Consider the following 20,149-nt stretch of genomic DNA (forward strand, 5'->3'; position numbering starts at 1 on the left):
TATCAATGATTTGGGTTAACATAAGACTGAAATAAAGATTCAAAATCATTTTTTCCTTCTAAACTTCAGTTTCCCAGACAGAAATGCCATCAAAAAATATAGAACTGTGTGTTTTATTTGGGAACTGGAGTGTTTTTATCAAATTACTATATGTATTTTTTTTTCACTTAAACCAAACATGTACCATAGGCCTATAGCACATCAGTTCTCTTTTTTCAAAGTGTCTGCAACACACCAGTTTCAGCTTCATTTATGCTAAGTAATAAATACGAGATTCAAGCCATCAGTAGAATAAATAGTAAATTATCACATACATTTTGAATCAAATGTGTCTTCCAACATACATGTATGCAAGTGGGGATTTGTTGCAAAAATTAATGCTGCATAGTTATGACATACAAAAAAAAGAGAACATTGAGAATGGTTTAAGTGAAATAAACAGAAAATAGCACTAACAAGAACACTGATTCAAGGACAAACCATTATGCATGCATTAAAGTTTTATTCTTACTCAACATAATACAAATATTTACACTTGATTCACGTAAAAATTATAAATGCTCATGCATGCATCTTCTTAATATAATTCACAAAATATTCATGCAATTTTAATGAAACAATAATAAAAAGATAAGCTTACAACAAATTAAAGAAAAGTATGCACTTTGAGACACAAGTGAAAATGTCTTTAAAAAAGGTGGAGCATTTTGTTGCTCTGCCTCTGAAGTACTGCAGCTCTTTAAGGTAGAGACTTTCAACCAGTTTTCGCCTCAAATACAGTTTCAGTTATTTCATCACTCTCAAAACTTCAAAAGAATTCTACCCTGCACGCAATTCAAAGGCAAAGCACTGCAGATCTCACACTGAAGACAGATGGTATATCTCCAGCTGTTCAACCTCTTGTACCAAAGATCAGTTACCTTAATAAATGTGAAATGATCATTCAGTTTGAGATGGTAATGAAACATGTTTAAGAAAAGAAAGGTGATGGGCCTGCTTAATCTGTTGTATGAAATTTCTCTTTTTTTTTCAGATTCTTTAACGTTCTGAACTGCTGTGTGAAAATACCATCTCTCTCAGTGACATATGAAACTCAAATTTATGTAAAGATAACATGGCCTTCGTAGAATGCTAGTCAACCTGCAAGTAAAAACAAAATAACTACACTGCTGGTACCATAGTCTGTGCTGTCCATATAGATCTCTCTGCCAGTATCCTCCAACCATGATGACACAAAGACGTAATCAGCTACAAAACTTGGAATGTGACACTTAATTATTGCTGTATTTCCTCTCAAGACATGTTCATCCATTACATTCACTTCATAATGCTGAGTCACAACTGAAAATAAGTGGGAAATGTCAAACTTACATGCCATTAATGAGAGGCTGAATGCTGCTAGATGGATTAAAGAATTTGGTATCACTTTAGGAAAATATCTGCTTACACTGTGAAAAGTTGGAAGGCTCGATTCAAATACCTATGATTCATGGACTCATTTTCGTGGACATTTATAACGTGGTCACTCTGTAAGTACAATTCTGAGTAAGTTTCTTAATATAATACATTAAAATCTGTATTGAAACCCATCCATACCATAATCAGTGGGAGGAAGATACCGTGTTCCCTGAGTATCTTCCCAAGATATTATTTCGACATAATCAGATACAAATGATGGGATGTTGCACTTGAACACAGCAGTATTACCCTTAATGACAAAGACGTCATAAACCTGTGCCTCATAATACTGGTTCACCACTGTAACAAAATTGAAGTAAATGAAGTGAGCAAACATAAGGCAAAATAGCCATTTAACAACATTCATGGCCACATCTCTGTACACAATGCATCTTAAGACACCAATGGGCAAACAGCACCTGAAATGAATCCAAACATTAGCTAATCTACTGCAAATAAAACAGTGCTCCAAGAAGAACCACTGTTGTAAAGGAGTGAAGTACAGAAGTAAGATAAACACAATAATAACATCAGAATGTGCACCAGCAGTTTTTTTCTTTTTTTTCCTTCCCCTAAGGAAAATTCTATGTTGTTAGTTATTATATGGGATTTTTAGTATATTACCATAAGAGTTGCCTGCAGAAATGGAGAATCTGCTGCCATCATCTGCGACCCACTCGACAACTTCCACAAAATCAGCCACAAAACTAGGGACCAGACATTTCAAAGTTGCAGTATTACCACGAAGTACAAATTCATCAATCACTCTGCTTTGGTAGAACTGGTGAACCACTGCAGTAATAAGGTAATACATGACGCATTAGTGATATCTACAGCAAAGAAACAATTACCGTAGTCAGGGCCAGGGTAGTATGTATTTCCATGGCTATCCATCCACATTTCAACAGACACAAAATCAGCAACAAAACTTGGTACTTCACATTTCATTACAGCAGTGTTTCCACGAATGACATATTCATTGTCAGCTTCTGCTTCATAAGGCTGTGTAACAACTGTAAGCATTTAAGTATGTCACATAAAACATTACTTCACAGCTGTAGACATCAAGGTGCAAATTAAAAAAAAGCAGCTCAACAACTATATATGCAAGCTATCATGGCTCACTGGGTATCTGCCTTTTTGCTACTTCTCAGCTGAAAAACATATGAGAAAACACATCTCAGTTGATGCATGATAGTAGACACTAAGAGTAGTTTTTGGCAAGTTCTATAGATGACAGTAGTCCTCCATTTAAAGGAATCCTGAAATTTTAAGCCAAGTAGACATTAATGTATTTTACAATTTCTGTACTGTACGTGGCCTAAACCTTTCCACATGAAATCCTACAGAACATTCTGCAACGCCAAACAAAGGGAAATCCTTGAACAATGCAAGAGAAACAACATTAAACTTATAAAATAATAGCAACTAATTTGTTATAACAGATATGATGTGTTAGCCTGATCTATTACCATAGTCATTAGCTGTATTGTGAGTATGAACTGTTCCATCATCTGCAATCCATGAGTCAACAGTCACAAAATCTGCTACGAAACTAGGAATCTTGCATTTCATAACAGCACTGTTACCACGGATCACATACTCATTTTCAGCCTCTGTAACGTAGTACTGTGAAACAACTGAAAAAAATTCCAGAAATTAACAGTAGTCTCAAAGTACTAAATCATGTATTTTAGAATGTAACCGGCAGCACGGCTGGCAGAGTAGAAAGATGAAGGAACACCAACATTGCTGTTCACAATAAAAACAATACGTAACTGACGCCATGTTTTCTCTTTACATTTTGTACTCTTATTTTATACATAGGGTTTCATGAAGTATACTGAATTGATTTTTTTACCATATTGATTTTCAGCTGGAAAGTAAACTTCACCCGTATCAGATATCCATGACTCAACTTGAACAAAATCAGCAACAAAGGAAGGTATGCTGCATTTAAGGATTGCCGTATTGCCTCGAATTACATATTCAGTCATGATTTCAGCCTCATAAAACTGATTAACCACTGTAAAAAAGGACAAAATTACAAGAATGATGAAGTCCAATGGTCACACCTGAAGTATCATGCAATGACTGCAACGTATACTGCTCAACCTTCAAAAAGAAAAATTGATCAGATTAATGTCATAGCTAAACAAAATGAAAGCTATCAAATTTGTAAATGTGCACAATGACACAAAACTAACTGATCAATTATAAATACACTGTAATTACCATAATCAGAGGAAGGAAGGTACAAAGACCGATCACTGCCAACCCAGGCTTCAACTTTGACAAAGTCAGCAACAAATGACGGAATGGTGCATTTCAGAACAGCAGTGTTTCCCCGTATCACATATTCTGACACGACTTCTGCTTCGTAGTACTGATTTACAACTGAAGAATTTTCAGAAGAATATAGTTAAAGCCTGGATCAAACTTAGAGGCTAAGGCAAGTACATACATTGATGTTTATTTCCAATTAAGACATATGACCTCCTCAAAAAATGAAAAGATGGTCGAAACTTGTGCCATGGCAAACTTTTACAGGAAGTGAAATGAAAAATCTGAAAAACATGAATTTTCTGGATGACACTTTTACACTAAAGTCTCCAAATGTAGTATACATACTACACATGTGGGTATTTAGATACAACTTGTGATATGCATATCATTGACCACACAGTTTACACACATGCCAACAGTGTTTCTTGAAACAGTGTACAAGATAAACTAAATTGAGATAAGCTCCAAAGGAATGAGAACAACCTAAAATACTTTTAGAAGACAGAAGAAAACTCAATGAAATTTCACTTGAGTCAAACACACACTCTAACTTGTATCTTTGAACTTTTTTTGTTACTAAAATTCTGTAGTTGCAACACATCTATTAAAAAAAACACTTGTCTGGTAACCCTATTTTTTATGCCTATCATTACAGCTGACAGTGAGGAAATCTATCCTCAAGCCATCTACCACATCACACCTTAACAAATCCATGGTAGAGCACTTCCCCACAAAAGGTAAAGGTCCCGAGTTCGAGCCTCTGTCTGGTACATAGTTTTAATCTGCCAGGAAGTTGCAAATAGCAATCAGAGGCAATGGATGGGCATGTTTTATGAATAAAAGTCCATCAACTATCAACATTTCAGTTTTTTATTTGCCTACAAATATTTCAGAGTGTAAGATCTATCTTCAGGGGTTATAAGTTCCAATTGAGGCTTTCCATCATGGCCAGGTGAAACAGCAAAACACCTTAGTTTGGCATTTGCAAAATGTATTTTACTTGTGTTACCTTTCATCGATCTCTGTCTTACACATGCGTAGTCCTTTTCCTTACTCATTGCTCCCAGTTTTACTATTCACATGTAGTGAACTGCAATTTCTCAGATCATTTAATTAGAACAAAGAAAACAGACTGACAGAGATTTTAACATTTTGATACCAATTCTGCCATGCTGATATGACACTGAAGATGAGTTATGCAAGATTCATAGTTCCCACTGTTTTCAGTCTAAGAATTCTACAGAGCAGTGATAATCTGCTTAGGTAATAACAGAGACCTTTTACAACGACGATCAAACAGTATGCAAATTAACAAGATGAGTCTGTTGAAATACACTATTACACACTCACATATTAAAATCACACACTTTTGGCCTCCCATGGATATCTGTAAAGAAGATCTGATTACATGAAGGAGTCAGCTGCTGGAAAGTTTGAGTAGGGCAGTTACCATTGAGAAAGGAGTTGTCACCATATGTGTATGAATGACCAACATCATCTTGCCAGGAAACCACAGTCACAAAATCAGCAACAAATGATGGAATACTGCATTTCAAAACTGCTGAATTTCCACGTATCACATATTCGTTGTTAACTTCAGTCTGGTAAAACTGCTGAACAACTGAAAATTAAAATATTCCTAAGAGAATGCAAGGGTTAAGATGTTCCGACTCTTTGACATTTAAATTATATGCCATAATTTAGATTTACCGTAATTTGTTTCTGATGGATAGAATGTCTCTCCTTGATCAGTATGCCAAGACACAACACTGACAAAATCAGCTACAAAGGAGGGCACCTGGCATTTCAACACTGCAGAATTACCCCGTATTGCATATTCCTTGTTTACATCTGTATCATAGAACTGCTGAACAACTGCAATTATATATAGAAAGCAATCACTTACCCTTTCCCCCATTAAACTAAACATCTGTTATTACTGTTGCCTCAGCAAGAAAGTGAAGAAATAATTTTAGCTTTGTGTGAAACGAGCAGGATGGAACCTTCTCTCTCAGTGTGTGCGCGCGCGTGTGTGCGTGTGTGTGTGTGTGTGTGTGTGTGTGTGTGTGTGTGTGTGTGTGTGGGACGGGGGAGGGGGCGGTGAGTGTGCATTTCATAGTATAATAAGCCATTCCCTCAAGAATAGACTGAAGTAACTGAAAGTTTGTAAAAATACTGCCATAGCTAAATGACAAACTATATAGGGAAGGGATAAAATGATCATCCTTCTCAGAATAGATCTGGAACCAAACAAGCACTATTCTGAAAACACTGATTGCCTCCTGAATTTTCAGTACTGTAAATTCCTATACCAAGAGCAGAACCTAAACAAAAAGCTTAGAAAACAGACATAAAATACTTACTTGGAACGCAATGCATGTAATGCAAAAATAGGAAGATTTCAAGGCATCACCACATGAAACAGTTAACAAACCAAAGAGCAATGACATGTCATAAAAATGTCTGAAAACCAAGGAAGTAGATTTTCAAGGAATGGAGAGAGTAAACAATTTTGTAACCAAACATTAAAGGAAGGAGATGCTAGAAATTGTAATCAATGAAGAGAAAAGTGTTAATGCAGTAGTTATACATATTTCTTAGTACAATATCCCTTATCTTGATGATATTTTTAGGTTTTTAGGAGAAAAATTTTATCTGGCGCTTAACATTAGTGTCCTCCTAATACGACCAAAAAAGGAAGAGAGGTCATGAAGAGGTATAGGGAAAATCACTCACGCAAATAATGTCCAGTCTCTGGTAAACTTAGTTTATAAACTTCCTGTCTGTTTTACAACAGCCGCTTTTGGGTTTTGTTGTGTTTCTAAAGAAAACATTACTTCAACAATCTTAGCACATTTACAGATTCTATTCGTACAGTTTTAACAGTTTTGCACATTTAACAGTTTTCTGTTGGGCTGTTATTTCATTTAGATCAAAATTAATTACTCTACTTTTCAAAATAGGAGATTTTCACCATTTTCTGTACCTATACAACTTTTTTGTTACTTATGTTATAAAATGGTTTGCTTTAAAATCAGTCTTCATACAAAGATGGACTTCAAGTTTTGATTAACCTGTTTACTACAATGTTTTTAAGAAAATTCTGGAATACTTTAGATAGCGGATTCACTTGAGAAATGGCTAATAAAATGTGAAATTATGATATATGAAGTTCAGCAAATGATGAAAGGCCTTTGACGTAAGTATCATTTGGTTTCTTTTCCTATTCTGCTAGCAGGTCTCTACACAAGTTATCCACATAACTGATAGATGTGCCCTTCAAAAGAGAGACAATAATAAAACAATGAGAGCTCAAGCTATTGCAGGCATTGTTACAGTTCATGAATAAAGAATAACAACAGCCAGTAAGTCATGTCAGTTCATCTGATGTTGAAATCAATTATATCCTAAATGGTATGAATGGTTCATTAAAATATTCTGCAACAGTTATTTGTGCAAGTAAAGAAGGAAGGTTTTAGAGTACTGTCAACATCAAACTGACTAGAACTGGAGTACTCAATCAATTCCTAATGAACCTATCTAAGCAAATAAATAAAACAGAATAACCAGATGGAATCTGAATCCCATTGCTACCGAACATGAATCCCATGCCTTAACCACTTCATAAGTTTGTCAAATAATGAAGGTTTGAATAGATAAATAGGATGAACCAGTTTGGTATATATCATCAGAGAAGACTCTTATCTTTTAGGTACAGTACTTCTCACTTCAGAATCTGTTAGACTAAAAAAACCCAGAGGAGGGTCTTGGAAAAAGGTAAACCATTAACAAGCTTGCACTTAAAGCCATAACTGTATACTGCAATAAGGTAAAGGACAAAATACAACCATTACACATCTCTTGGCTTATTTCTCTGCAAGTGTTTTTGTTGTGAAACTACACTCTTATTTATATTTAAATGCTGCACACACATGTCTGTCTCAGTCTATGGTTGCATGTGATGTTTCCTTTGCTTTATTGGTCTGCTGCCCTCTTCGGCCTAAGCTTTCCTCCTCCCTTTCTTTCAAATTCCTTGAGGTTTCATTTCGGGATGTTTCAGAGTAATCCTTAAATCTGAATATAATTAGTATCCACAGCACAGTTTTGCTCTCTGGAGCCAAGTACTGTTTCTGTTGCTCCCTCAAATCAGTTTCTTCACACCTCATACACCAATATGAATTTCCATGCATGTGTTTACGTATCACTGAAAGTACTGAGTGTGATAACATTGTTTTCGAATAGTTGATAAGAAATCATCTTGTCTACATTGTTTTTGAGACACAGATACACACCTGTCATGAAACTGTATGGCAGCTCATCTGCAACAAATGCTCCCAAACTCATCAACCTCAGAATTAAAACAATGCAATGTCATAACTGTGACAAAAAATAGTTCTTCAGCTTATGAAATAAAAATCTCATTTGACAACGAATGAGAGCAACAGAGGACAGACAAAAATCAGTAGAAAGTTTTCATAGACAACAATATAGTTAATTATATCAATGCAGATGGAATACTGCAATGATTAGAATTAGTTTTGATAATGGCTTCACTAAGAGAAATGCACATGATAGCTCCTCTTTGTTCTTATTGTAACTAACTTCTCTCAATTGTCAACCCCAAAACTTCAATGAAAATATGTGCGGAGGAAAAATAGTAGGCCTAATATCTAAGGGTAAGAATATTATTAATGTGTGTGTGTGTGTGTGTGTGTGTGTGTGTGTGTGTGTGTGTGTGTGTGTGTGTGTGGGCGCGCACACACTTGCACATGTGTAAATAAGTGAACATAAAAAAACAAGAGGAAAGACATCCGAACATGTAGTGATGAGACTTGGGTCCTGTAAAAAATGTTGGACAAAGGTCATTTACAAAATGTTCATACTCAACTTTAGGTATGCAGTGAGAATCACATATATTATTTCAAGCCGCTAAGTAACTTTTCTTAAAATTTCACATATTTGTAATAAAAAATGTGATATGAACATTTATTTTTACATATAAGTACAATGGTACACACATTGAAAAAACTTGAATGAAATGAATCTCCCTGCAAAAGTAACATGAGAGGTTTATACTGTAGCTTCAATTGTAAAAATTAAATTCTTGTGATTCCCCAGAATTATGCAACCCTTTCAGAGTGATGCCACTTTAGGGACCTGCTTCTTAATCAATACTGTTTTCTTGAGTTTCACAGAAAAAGTGATAAACAGTCCCAGTGTGATTAATGGAGAGCACATAAAAACTAATTCAGTATGATCAGGGATTTCAGCTCCCACCTACTCCATCTAATCTAAGAGGATGGAAACTTCTTGGTCTCAAGATACGTTTGGTCACAATTTGACAAACATAATAAGTTTACACTACATTTAAATCTTCTGCAGTGTAAGGAGAACCAGCCTAGCAACTGTCCACCAAATTATTTAATCCAATATTAAAATCTTTAAATTTGCTTCTAAAATATTGAAATTCTATTCTATTATAGAGTTTCCTCCCATTTATTGTTCAATGTCTGTACCATAATCACTGAAAAAATTAACAGCAAGAAAGGGAAAAAGGAAGCACACAGACTCAGATCACAACGTATAACATAGAATGTTCTACAGCAGACCAATGGTTTCTTTATTATGAAACTGCCCAAATTATAAATTTTAATATAGTTAGATATTTTACTGTAACTGCTTTCATTACTTCCCATCAACGAGGATGACTTGCTAACCCCTTCAACTTTATTTCATATTTCTGAACTACTTAAGAAGCTTCAGGAAACAACAGTCAAATGTCATCAGCATGTTTGAAATGGGCTGCTTTTTTATATATATATATATATATATATATATATATATATATATATATATATATATATATATATATATATATGTATGTATGTATGTAATGGAAGGAAACATTCCACGTGGGAAAAATTATATATAAAAACAAAGATGAGGTGACTTACCGAACAAAAGCGCTGGCAGGTCGATAGACACACAAACAAACACAAACATACACACAAAATTCAAGCTTTCGCAACAAACTGTTGCCTCATCAGGAAAGAGGGAAGGAGAGGGGAAGACGAAAGGAAGTGGGTTTTAAGGGAGAGGGTAAGGAGTCATTCCAATCCCGGGAGCGGAAAGACTTACCTTAGGGGGAAAAAAGGACAGGTATACACTCGCACACACGCACATATCCATCCACACATACAGACACAAGCAGACGGTCTTTAAATATGTCTGCTTGTGTCTGTATGTGTGGATGGATATGTGCGTGTGTGCGAGTGTATACCTGTCCTTTTTTCCCCCTAAGGTAAGTCTTTCCGCTCCCGGGATTGGAATGACTCCTTACCCTCTCCCTTAAAACCCACTTCCTTTCGTCTTCCCCTCTCCTTCCCTCTTTCCTGATGAGGCAACAGTTTGTTGCGAAAGCTTGAATTTTGTGTGTATGTTTGTGTTTGTTTGTGTGTCTATCGACCTGCCAGCGCTTTTGTTCGGTAAGTCACCTCATCTTTGTTTTTTTTATATATATATATATATATATATATATATATATATATATATATAAACATGTTATTTGCCTGCTGATTTTTTCTTCACAATTACGTAGATACGTTAAAACTTTCCTTTTGGGAAAAAATTTGTAAGAGAAAGAAAAGTACTGTTAAGTATGTAAGATGACAAAGTGATTATCCAATATTCAGTTGATGTCAACAAATACAAACTGAACTACACTGCAAGCCAACGATGCTGGATACAGAAGACTCCTGTGACATGCCTTCACTTTTGATGCCTTTTAATGAAAAGTTCTCTCATCTCATATCGATAATATTTGTCCACCTGATGATTACTTACATCAAAACAAGTTGAAAAAATAAAAAATATTAACAATACAGATTTTGGTGGTATTACAATGTTTTTTTTATTTCATTTCCCCTTCACTTCCTCTGAATTCTCCTTCCTCCTCATCATGTTATTTATATTTCATCCACCTTCTATCACTCTCTAACTCTTTTCTTCATAGACAAGGCCATTTCTGTTTGTCCATAACATCTGAAATATTTTGGTTGTTCAAAATTGGACATTTATGGCCTATGCTTCATTCCTCTTCACATCATACATTCTCAAAATGAGGTTCAGCAAAATCTATTTTGCTTTCTTGTTTTGTTTTTAAATAAAAACTATGTCCTGCCTTTTCAGATTTTTGTCTGGTTCATCGGTTGGTTTGTTGCTTGAAGGGACTAAACTACTAAGGTCATCAGTCCGGATCTCCATGAATGGATGAAGTATTGAAAGAAAATGTGGGCTGCATGCCACTTACAGGTTGCTAAACCATTTCTTGTAGCATTCAGTTGTGGTTACTTTTTTTATCACAAGTGCAATTTTATTGCAGCTACGTGGTGACATGAATACAAAAGATATACTAACTATCTTCATTTCTCAGTTGTCACTGTAACACACAGAGTTCGACACACAGGAATCTACAGAAATGTCTACTCCTATCCAGGTACTGCTCCTCAGGCATCAAAAACATTACATGAGCTTCCAAAATTATTATTATTATTATTATCATATTTGAAATTTTGCAGTGAGCAATAATTACATCAGAAGTTGAAATAGTTGTTTCAGGTAGCAAAAAACAACAGTGCTCCAGTAAAATATTTGTAAGAAGAAGAAGAAGAAAATAAGATGAGGTGCAAAATTTTTAAGAAAGATGCTATTTTGTACAACATAAGAATTAACTATATTATTTAACATCTGGATGAAATGTCTATATTTTGGAATAATGCAATTTGAAGAGTAATGTGTTGAACTTCATTATTATGCCCATAAGATTCAATTGTTCCAAAATCATTTTAGAAAGGATGCCCTGAATATTTCAGAAAATTTACAGATGAATGTAACTGAACAACAAGCAAATGATGCACTGAAAGACTTGTTCAGCAACAACAAAAGAGTTGTATTTAACACCCATCTTCTAGAATCCTTTATGAAATTAAAAAAGTCCGAGGCTGGCATGTGCACAACCTTCAGCAGCACTCAAACTTGTGAGAGAACTTTCCTAAAAATAAAATAATTAAGTCTGCAATGCAACTGACACAGATGAACATGTGCATCACATTGTAAGAATCAGTGCAACTAAAGTTGATATAGTCAAGTTGATGTCCAGTTTGCAAGCCCAAGCATCTTAAAACTGACTACACTTATCAAATTATCCATTCTTTTTAAAATGTAACCTAACAGTATAACAGAGCTTATCTTTCGACTAACGAATGAATCAAAGTAATTCTATTACAAATTGTATTGCTCAAGTTATAGAAGTTTTATTTTAAATGAAGTATATCATACAAAATATGTTAAATTTTGTTTGACTAACTTTCGCCATTCAGGTGAACACACTACATAACTGATGTAAAACTTCTGTGATTACAATGCAAAAAACCTTGAAAATAAGGAATGTAAGATGGTGACATTTGATTGACAAACAACTTTTCTCAAGTTCTGAAAGGTCACCAAAAGTTGTAGATATGCCACTAGCATGTTAGAAGAAAGGGTGGTGTCTTTCTTATTTATTAATTCTGATTGATTGATGAAATCTTTCCATCCGTAGGTAACAGAATTTAAAATCAAATGTTTGATCTCGCAGTGGAGAAATTTTTTTCAGTGCATCAGCATTTTTCTTGTGTCAATCCTTGCTTTATCTAAGTCCATATTGCTTCAGCTTATTTTGACAACTAACTGTCTCATTCATCACTGATAAATGTAGCTAAATTCTGTTGTCCACAATTAACAGTTTCAAAAATTCTAAAAATTCATTCTCCTTCATATATTTTTCTCAAATGGAATTTCTATTTGCCAACAGATCATGTGTAATCAAGCTGTTATTACAATGACACTGTATTTGTACCATGTTTAGTTTCTTAATATAATTACTGAAAATGTGCTTTCTCATTATTTCATCAACTCCTCCACTGGAAACATGTGCAGCCCAGAAAATATTGAGGTTCTGACCATGCAGACTGTCGATATTAAATGGTTGCCAACCCCTGTTCTAAATAAAGCTATGTACAAATATCTGACTCAAATACCATAATCATTCTTATAAATGTGTGAAATCCAGTTCAAGTACCTTACAAGAAAAGCAACTGTTATCACAATGATACTTTCTGACTGCGTGCTTCCTTTTTTACATAAGTATTTCATTTAAGGTACAACACACAAGGTGCAGAAACAAGACAAATCAGCCAAATAACATACATATAACAATACACATGATGGAAGGTAACCACTTACTCAGCATGCAGCTGAGACATTAAACACACACACACACACACACACACACACACACAGAGAGAGAGAGAGAGAGAGAGAGAGAGAGAGAGAAGAAAGGGAAGGGTAAACTGGCTGATAAAATAGCAGTAAAGTTAAAGGACGGAGGCAGTGTCATGAGTGATAAAATATCAGGGTTATAGGGATCAGAAAAGACTCCTCTTTAGGGTAGGGAGGACAGAAAGAAACCAAGTTTTAAGAGAGGTTAGGATTGAGAGAAACCTTCAGTTTGAGAATGGAACCACAAAACATAATTCTAGCTTATTTCATCAGCATAAACAGCTGTTGGTTCAGAATTTTCAACACTCAGTAGGAATTTCAACTCTACCCAATTTTAACTCAGTCAATGTGAAATGTAAGCTCTCTTCACAGCATCAAAATATTCGAAGACTGAGAAATAAAATTAATGAATTAATTATCTGCATAGATAAATCAGAGTCCTCAAACCCAGCTGACATAATCTGCCTCTCTTAACATCATGTGACCAGTGGTATAGAACTTTTAATTGTTACAGGATTTAGGTTAGCATCTCACTTTAGTAGAGCAGAAATGGGAAAAGGGGGAGTTGCCACATTCATCAGGAACTGTCATACATTTAAGAACATAGTCAGACATAAACTTTGCCTTGAACAGCATGTGGAAGCATGTCTAACAGACGTAGAATTTCATAAAAAATCCTTCATAATATTAAGTGTATATCAAGCATCTGCAGGTAACTTTAATCTGTTCATAAACTACCTAGAAGCTGTACTGGGCCATTTAACAACCAAAAACAAAGAAATAGTGGTTGTTGGTGACTTTGATGTAGATTTCCTTAAAGACTCTCCCAACAAGAACTTATTTGAGTTAGAAGCTGTACTGGGCCATTTAACAACCAAAAACAAAGAAATAGTGGTTGTTGGTGACTTTGATGTAGATTTCCTTAAAGACTCTCCCAACAAGAACTTATTTGAGTTAGTAACACTATCATTTTGCTTAATTCCCACTGTAAAGTTCCCAATTAGGGTAGCCAATTGCTCACAGACAGCCACTGATAATATCTTTATAGAAAAGTCCAATGAACAAAATTATATTACAAAACCAATAGTCAATGGCCTCTCAGACCATAGTCAATGGCCTCTCAGACCATGGCATGTAGTTCCTTCTGTTAAATGTTAATACTGAGCAGGATATAAAATCTGTTAAATCTGAACTCAAGAGGGTAATCAATACACCAAAAATTGATTATTTTAGGACACTCCTCAGAGACATTCACCTGAGTGATGTGTACAGTGCTCATGGTATGAATGAAAAATGTAACACTTTTCTAATAAAGTGCTTACCTTACTTGAACACAGTTTTCCCCAAAACTAACCAAGGTTAGAGCAAAGTCTACAAAGAATCCATGGCTTACTCAAGGAATAGAGGTATCTTGTAAAACAAAAAGAAAACTGTATCTTTCAATCCGAAACACTTCTGATGTTGATGCTATAGCACATTACAAGAAATACTGAAAATATTAAAGATTGTAATATGGACTTCAAAGCAAATATATTACAAGGAAAAGAGAGCTATTTAGATAACAAAATAAAGACAATATGGGATATAGTGAAGAAGGAGACTGGTAGAACCAGACATGAAGAAGGGCAAATAGCATTAAGAGTAAATGATACAATGGTGACAGATGTGTATAGTGTTGCAGAACTTTTTAACAAACATTTTATAACTGTTACCGAAAAGATGGGGTTGTCAGGTTTTGTAGATGCTGCCATGGGATACCTCAGACCACACATTTCAAGTAACTTTCATAATATGAATTTTACCCTCACTATCCCAGCACAAGTAATGTCCATCATAAAATCTTTAAAATCAAAAACATCCAGTGGGTATGATGAAATATCAACGACATTAATTAAAGAATTTGATTCTGAGTTAAGTAACATATTAAGCTACCTGTGTATCCAAACAATGGAAAAACAATGTATGTGTGTCTACTGCCAACAATGGCCTTCATGGCCAAAAGCTATGATTGTGTGAATCTTTTTATTGTGCCTATCACGACTCAGCATCTCCGCTATATGGTGAGTAGCAACTTTCATTCTCTGGTATTTTTATCTATGTAACCAGTCATTTATCAGTGGAATATTTCCTAAATGGTTGAAATATGCTGTGTTAAGCCACTGTTTAGGAAGGGAGATAAAGAAATAGTGTCAAATTTCCATCCAATTTCACTTTTGCAAGCATTCTCAAAAATTTTAGAAAAGGTAATGTACAATTGGCTTTATAACTATCTTATCACAAATAACATACTGCCAAAGTCACAGTTCAGATTTCTAAAGGGTTCTGATATTGAGAAAGCTATCTACACTTACAATGAAAATGTACTTAATTCATTAGACAAAAAATTGCAGGCAACTGGTAAATCACAATATCCTTTTCATTAAATTATAATATTATGGTGTAACAGGAAATGCTGCAAAATGGTTCAAATCTTATAACTCTGGCAGGAAACAAAGGGTGTTGTTAGGAAAGAGACATGTATTAGGCTATCAGGCACCATCCACGTGCAAACTAATTACATGTGGGGTCCCACAAGATACCATCTCAGGGCCCTTGCTTTTTCTTGTGTATAGCAATGACCTTTCATCAGGAACATGACCAGATACCAAATGTGTTTTATTTGCCAATGATACAAACATTGCAATAAATAGCAAATCAAGTGTAATCTTAGAAAGATCAGTTAATAAAATATTTGTGGGCAATATCACTGGTTCCTAGTCAATTCATTGTCACTAAACTTTGAAAAAACACACTACATGCAGTTCAGCACTTGTTAGGGGTGTCACACGAGTACATGCCTAACATATGATGACAAGCGGATAGAAGAAATGGACAGTGTTAAATTCTTGGCATTACAGCTTGATAATAAATTCAACTGAGAGGAGCACACTACTGAACTGCTGAAGAATCTTAAACAAATCTCTATTTGCAATGTGAATTCTGTCAGACATAGGGGATAAAAAATGAAAAAGTTGGCATACTATGCTTACATTCACCCTATAATGTCATATGGGATTATTTTTTGGGATAATTCATCAAATCAAGCTAAAATTTTCCAGGCAAAAAAAAAGTGCAATAAGAGTTACATGTGGTGTGAACTCAAAAACATTCTGCAGCCTGTTTAGGAAACTAGGGATACTAACTACTGCTTCCCAATAGATTTATTCCTTAATGAAATTGTCATTAAAAATATATCACTTTTTCAAGCCAACAGCTCAGTTCATGGAATCAATACTAGAAAAAAGAATAATCTTCACCAGGATTTAAAGTCACTTACTCTTGTACAAAAAGGTGTGCGTTATTCAGGAACACACATTTTCAATAACTTGCCAGCAGCCATAAAAAGCTTAACAACCAATGAAATTCAGGTTAAGAGAATCCTAACGGATTTAGTGGTGCCGTCTCTCTCTCTCTCTCTCTCTCTCTCTCTACTGGCCATTAAAATTGCTACACCACGAAGATGACGTGCTACAGATGTGAAATTTAACCGACAGGAAGAAGATGCTGTGATATGCAAATGATTAGCTTTTCAGAGCATTGACACAAGGTTGGCACCGGTAGCAACACCCACAACGTGCTGACATGAGGAAAGTTTCCAACCGATTTCTCATACACAAACAGCAGTTGACCGGCATTGCCTGGTGAAACGTTGTTGTGATGCCTCGTGTAACAACGAGAAATGTGTACCATCACGTTTTCGACTTTGATAAAGGTTGGATTGTAGCCTACTGCGATTGTGGTTTATCGTATCGCGACATTGCTGCTCGCGTTGGTTGAGATCCAATGACTGTTAGCAGAATATGGAATCGGTGGATTCGGGAGGGTAATACGGAACGCCGTGCTGGATCCCAATGGCCTCGTATCACTAGCTGTTGAGATGACAGGCATCTTATCCGCATGGCTTTAATGGATCGTGCAGCCACGTCTCGATCCCTGAGTCAACAGATGGGGTCGTTTGCAAGACAACAACCATGTGCACGAACAGTTCGACGACGTTTGTAGCAGCATGAACTATCAGCTCGGAGACTGTGGCTGCAATTACCCTTGACGCTGCATCACAGACAGGAGCGCTTGCGATGGCGTATTCAACGACAAACCTGGGTGCACGAATGGCAAAATGTCATTTTTTTCTGGATGAATCCAGGTTCTTTTTACAGCATCATGATGGTCACATCCGTGTTTGGCGACATCGCGGTGAACGCACATTGGAAGCGTGCATTTGTCATCGCCATACTGGCGTATGATCCGGCGTGATGGTATGGGGTGCCATTGGTTACACGTTTCGGTCACCTCTTGTTCGCATTGACGGCACTTTGAACAGTGGACATTACATTGCAGATGTGTTACAACACATGGTTCTACCCTTCATTCGATCCCTGCGAAACCGTACATTTCAGCAAGATAATGCACGACCGCAAGTTGCAGGTCCTGTACGGGCCTTTCTGGATGCAGAAAATGTTCGACTGCTGCCCTGGCCAGCACATTCTCCACATCTCTCACCAATTGAAAACATCTGGTCAAGGGTGGCTGAGCAATTGGCTCCTCACAATACGCCAGTCACTACTCTTGATGAACTGTGGTATCGTGTTGAAGCTGCATGGGCAGCTGTACCTGTACACGCCATCCAAGCTCTGTTTGACTCAATGCCCAGGCGTATCAAGGCTGTTATTAAGGCCAGAGGTGGTTGTTTTGGGTACTGATTTCTCAGGTTCTATGCACCCAAATTGCGTGAAAATGTAATCACATGTCAGTTCTAGTAAAATATATCTGTCCAATGAATACCCATTTATCATCTGCATTGCTTCTTGGTGTAGCAATTTTAATGGCCATTAATAGCTGCTGCACCATTTCAGTGCAATAATGTGTTCATTGTAAATAAATATTGTAGTAGTTCTATTAAATGTTTATTACCCCATAAATAAATAAAAAGATTTTTTAAAATTTTAAATTCAGTGCATTAATGCGATCTTAGTAAATGAGTGTTGTAAAATGATCCTTTCATATAGTATTCATAAAAAAAAAGATCATTCCACTTGGGACCTGTGGAAGGTACATTATCTTATTTGTTTTAGTTGTCAATATTTGTCATGTATTATTGTTTTTCTGACATGTTCTACATCCTGGAGGACCCACTATGGAACAATTCGAGTGAAAGTAAAAAAGAATAAGGAAAAAAAGAAGAAGAAGAAGAAGAAGAAGAAGAAAAAGAAGAAGGAGAGAGAGAGAGAGAGAGAGAGAGAGAGTCACTGCCACAGCCAAGCAAGTGTGTGTGTGTGTGTGTGTGTGTGTGTGTGTGTGTGTGTGTGCCTTGTTAGTCTGTTAACTCAGAGGAAGGACAGTATTCAAAAGCAGAGAAGTGGTTTCAATCTAGTTTGTTGACTGCCCAGTGCCTGAGTTATACAGCGAGCGGCACTCCACTCATTACACTGTCTAATTTCCAGTATGGATTTTCCAGTATAAAAAAATATAAATGTTTTTTAATGTCTGTTAATAAACTAATGACTGTTACTACAGCAGTAATGGCAGTACAACAGTTTAAAAAATGTCATGGATTATATTACCTGCTGTGTGCAAGCCTCCTGAATCATCCTCTACATAGCAGCAACAATATGAATTAGTTTGGATTACTACTCTCCATATAGAGGAGGCACTGAGTAGCAGACAGTCATACATAGAAGTAGACTGTAGGATATTACTGAACTATGGGGCTAAGTCCTTCGTCAGATGTAAAGCGCACGCAAGTGCGCGCGCGCGCGCGCGCCCACGCGCACACACACACACACACACACACACACACACACACACACACATTCTCTCTCTCTCTCTCTCTCTCTCTCTCTCTCTCTCGCTCTTAAACACATGGCTACAGTAGCCACGTGTGTGTGTGTGTGTGTGTGTGTGTGTGTGTGTGTGTGTGTTTTCTACATCTGACAAAGACAGCTCAACAGTATCTTACGGTCTACTTGTACATGTGCCTGTTTGTCATTCATCATTTCCTCTGTGTCATGACTGCCAATATATTGTTGTTATTCCACCTCAGATTTTCTGTAGTTTCATTCCTCTAGATGAGGGTTTCCCAAACTGTGCTCCACAGGAAGTGAGTTCCGCAGGAAGTGAGTAAACACTCTACTAAACCTATTAACATCATGACTTTTTTTCGACATTTGGACAATACTATTTTTTTTAATTTTATTTTTATTTGTGTTACTAGTTCCAATTTAAAATTGCAGTAATCACTGAATAAAACAAGTTTTACCCATTTTTTGAAATTGTATTAACTTACAAATTAACAAGATGTTCCGCCAGTTTACCAGGATTCTGAAAGTGTTCCTTTGGAGGAAAAGTTTGGGAACCCCTGATCTAGATGATACATGAGAGTACTGTAAACTGCTACTTACTTTTAATTTTTCAATGATATTCACGACCTACACAGGATTTGGTTCTTTTTACTATTATGAGTAGTTTAATTTGACAAATGAATTTTAGAAAGAGTAGGATTTTGAAACACAAAAATGTTTTGTACTGATTTAGAGCAGTTCATATCTACACCATATGAGAGACCCAGTAATAAAGCTGTGAACATGTATGAGACTGAAGTCCTAGAATACAATTTTGTCATCAATATATTGCAGATAAATTATGGTCCTTTTACACATTTAACACAATAAATCTCTCTCTCTCTCTCTCTCTCTCTCTCTCTCTCTCTCTCTCTCTGTCATGTGTGTGTGCACTCTCACGCGCCCACCTACCCACCTACTGCCCCCCCGCCCGCTCCCCCCCCCCCCTCCCCCCACCCCCCCAAGCTGCACAATAGAGATCACCTTTCTTTATTTATCGTTGGACTAGTATGAAACACATGCCCTTCATTAGCAGAATTTGCATTACACAAGACGAAGTATCTTTCTAAATACAGGGTGGTTGTAATAAAATTTTCGCTACTTGAGAGGGCCCCATGAAAAACGAGTGATAGTAGGGCAATGAAACTTTATGCAAACATTTGTAAGGACATACTGAAGAGAAATAATAACTAAACCATTGAAAGAAATAC

The 20,149-nt window shown here is 36.1% G+C and overlaps 1 protein-coding gene across 1 annotated transcript in view; it reads right to left on the reverse strand.

Annotated features, from left to right (window-relative positions):
* LOC124619387 (Down syndrome cell adhesion molecule-like protein Dscam2) overlaps positions 1-20,149 on the reverse strand; it is an 853,562-nt gene that overhangs the window by 494,307 nt on the left and 339,106 nt on the right. Inside the window, exon 5 of the mRNA XM_047145731.1 lies at positions 5,455-5,619. Within this exon, the coding sequence (XP_047001687.1) occupies positions 5,455-5,619 (165 nt within the window). The remainder of the gene's footprint in view (positions 1-5,454; positions 5,620-20,149) is intronic.

Source organism: Schistocerca americana, chromosome 6, assembly GCF_021461395.2.
Source record: "Schistocerca americana isolate TAMUIC-IGC-003095 chromosome 6, iqSchAmer2.1, whole genome shotgun sequence".
NCBI classification, from domain to species: domain Eukaryota; kingdom Metazoa; phylum Arthropoda; class Insecta; order Orthoptera; family Acrididae; genus Schistocerca; species Schistocerca americana.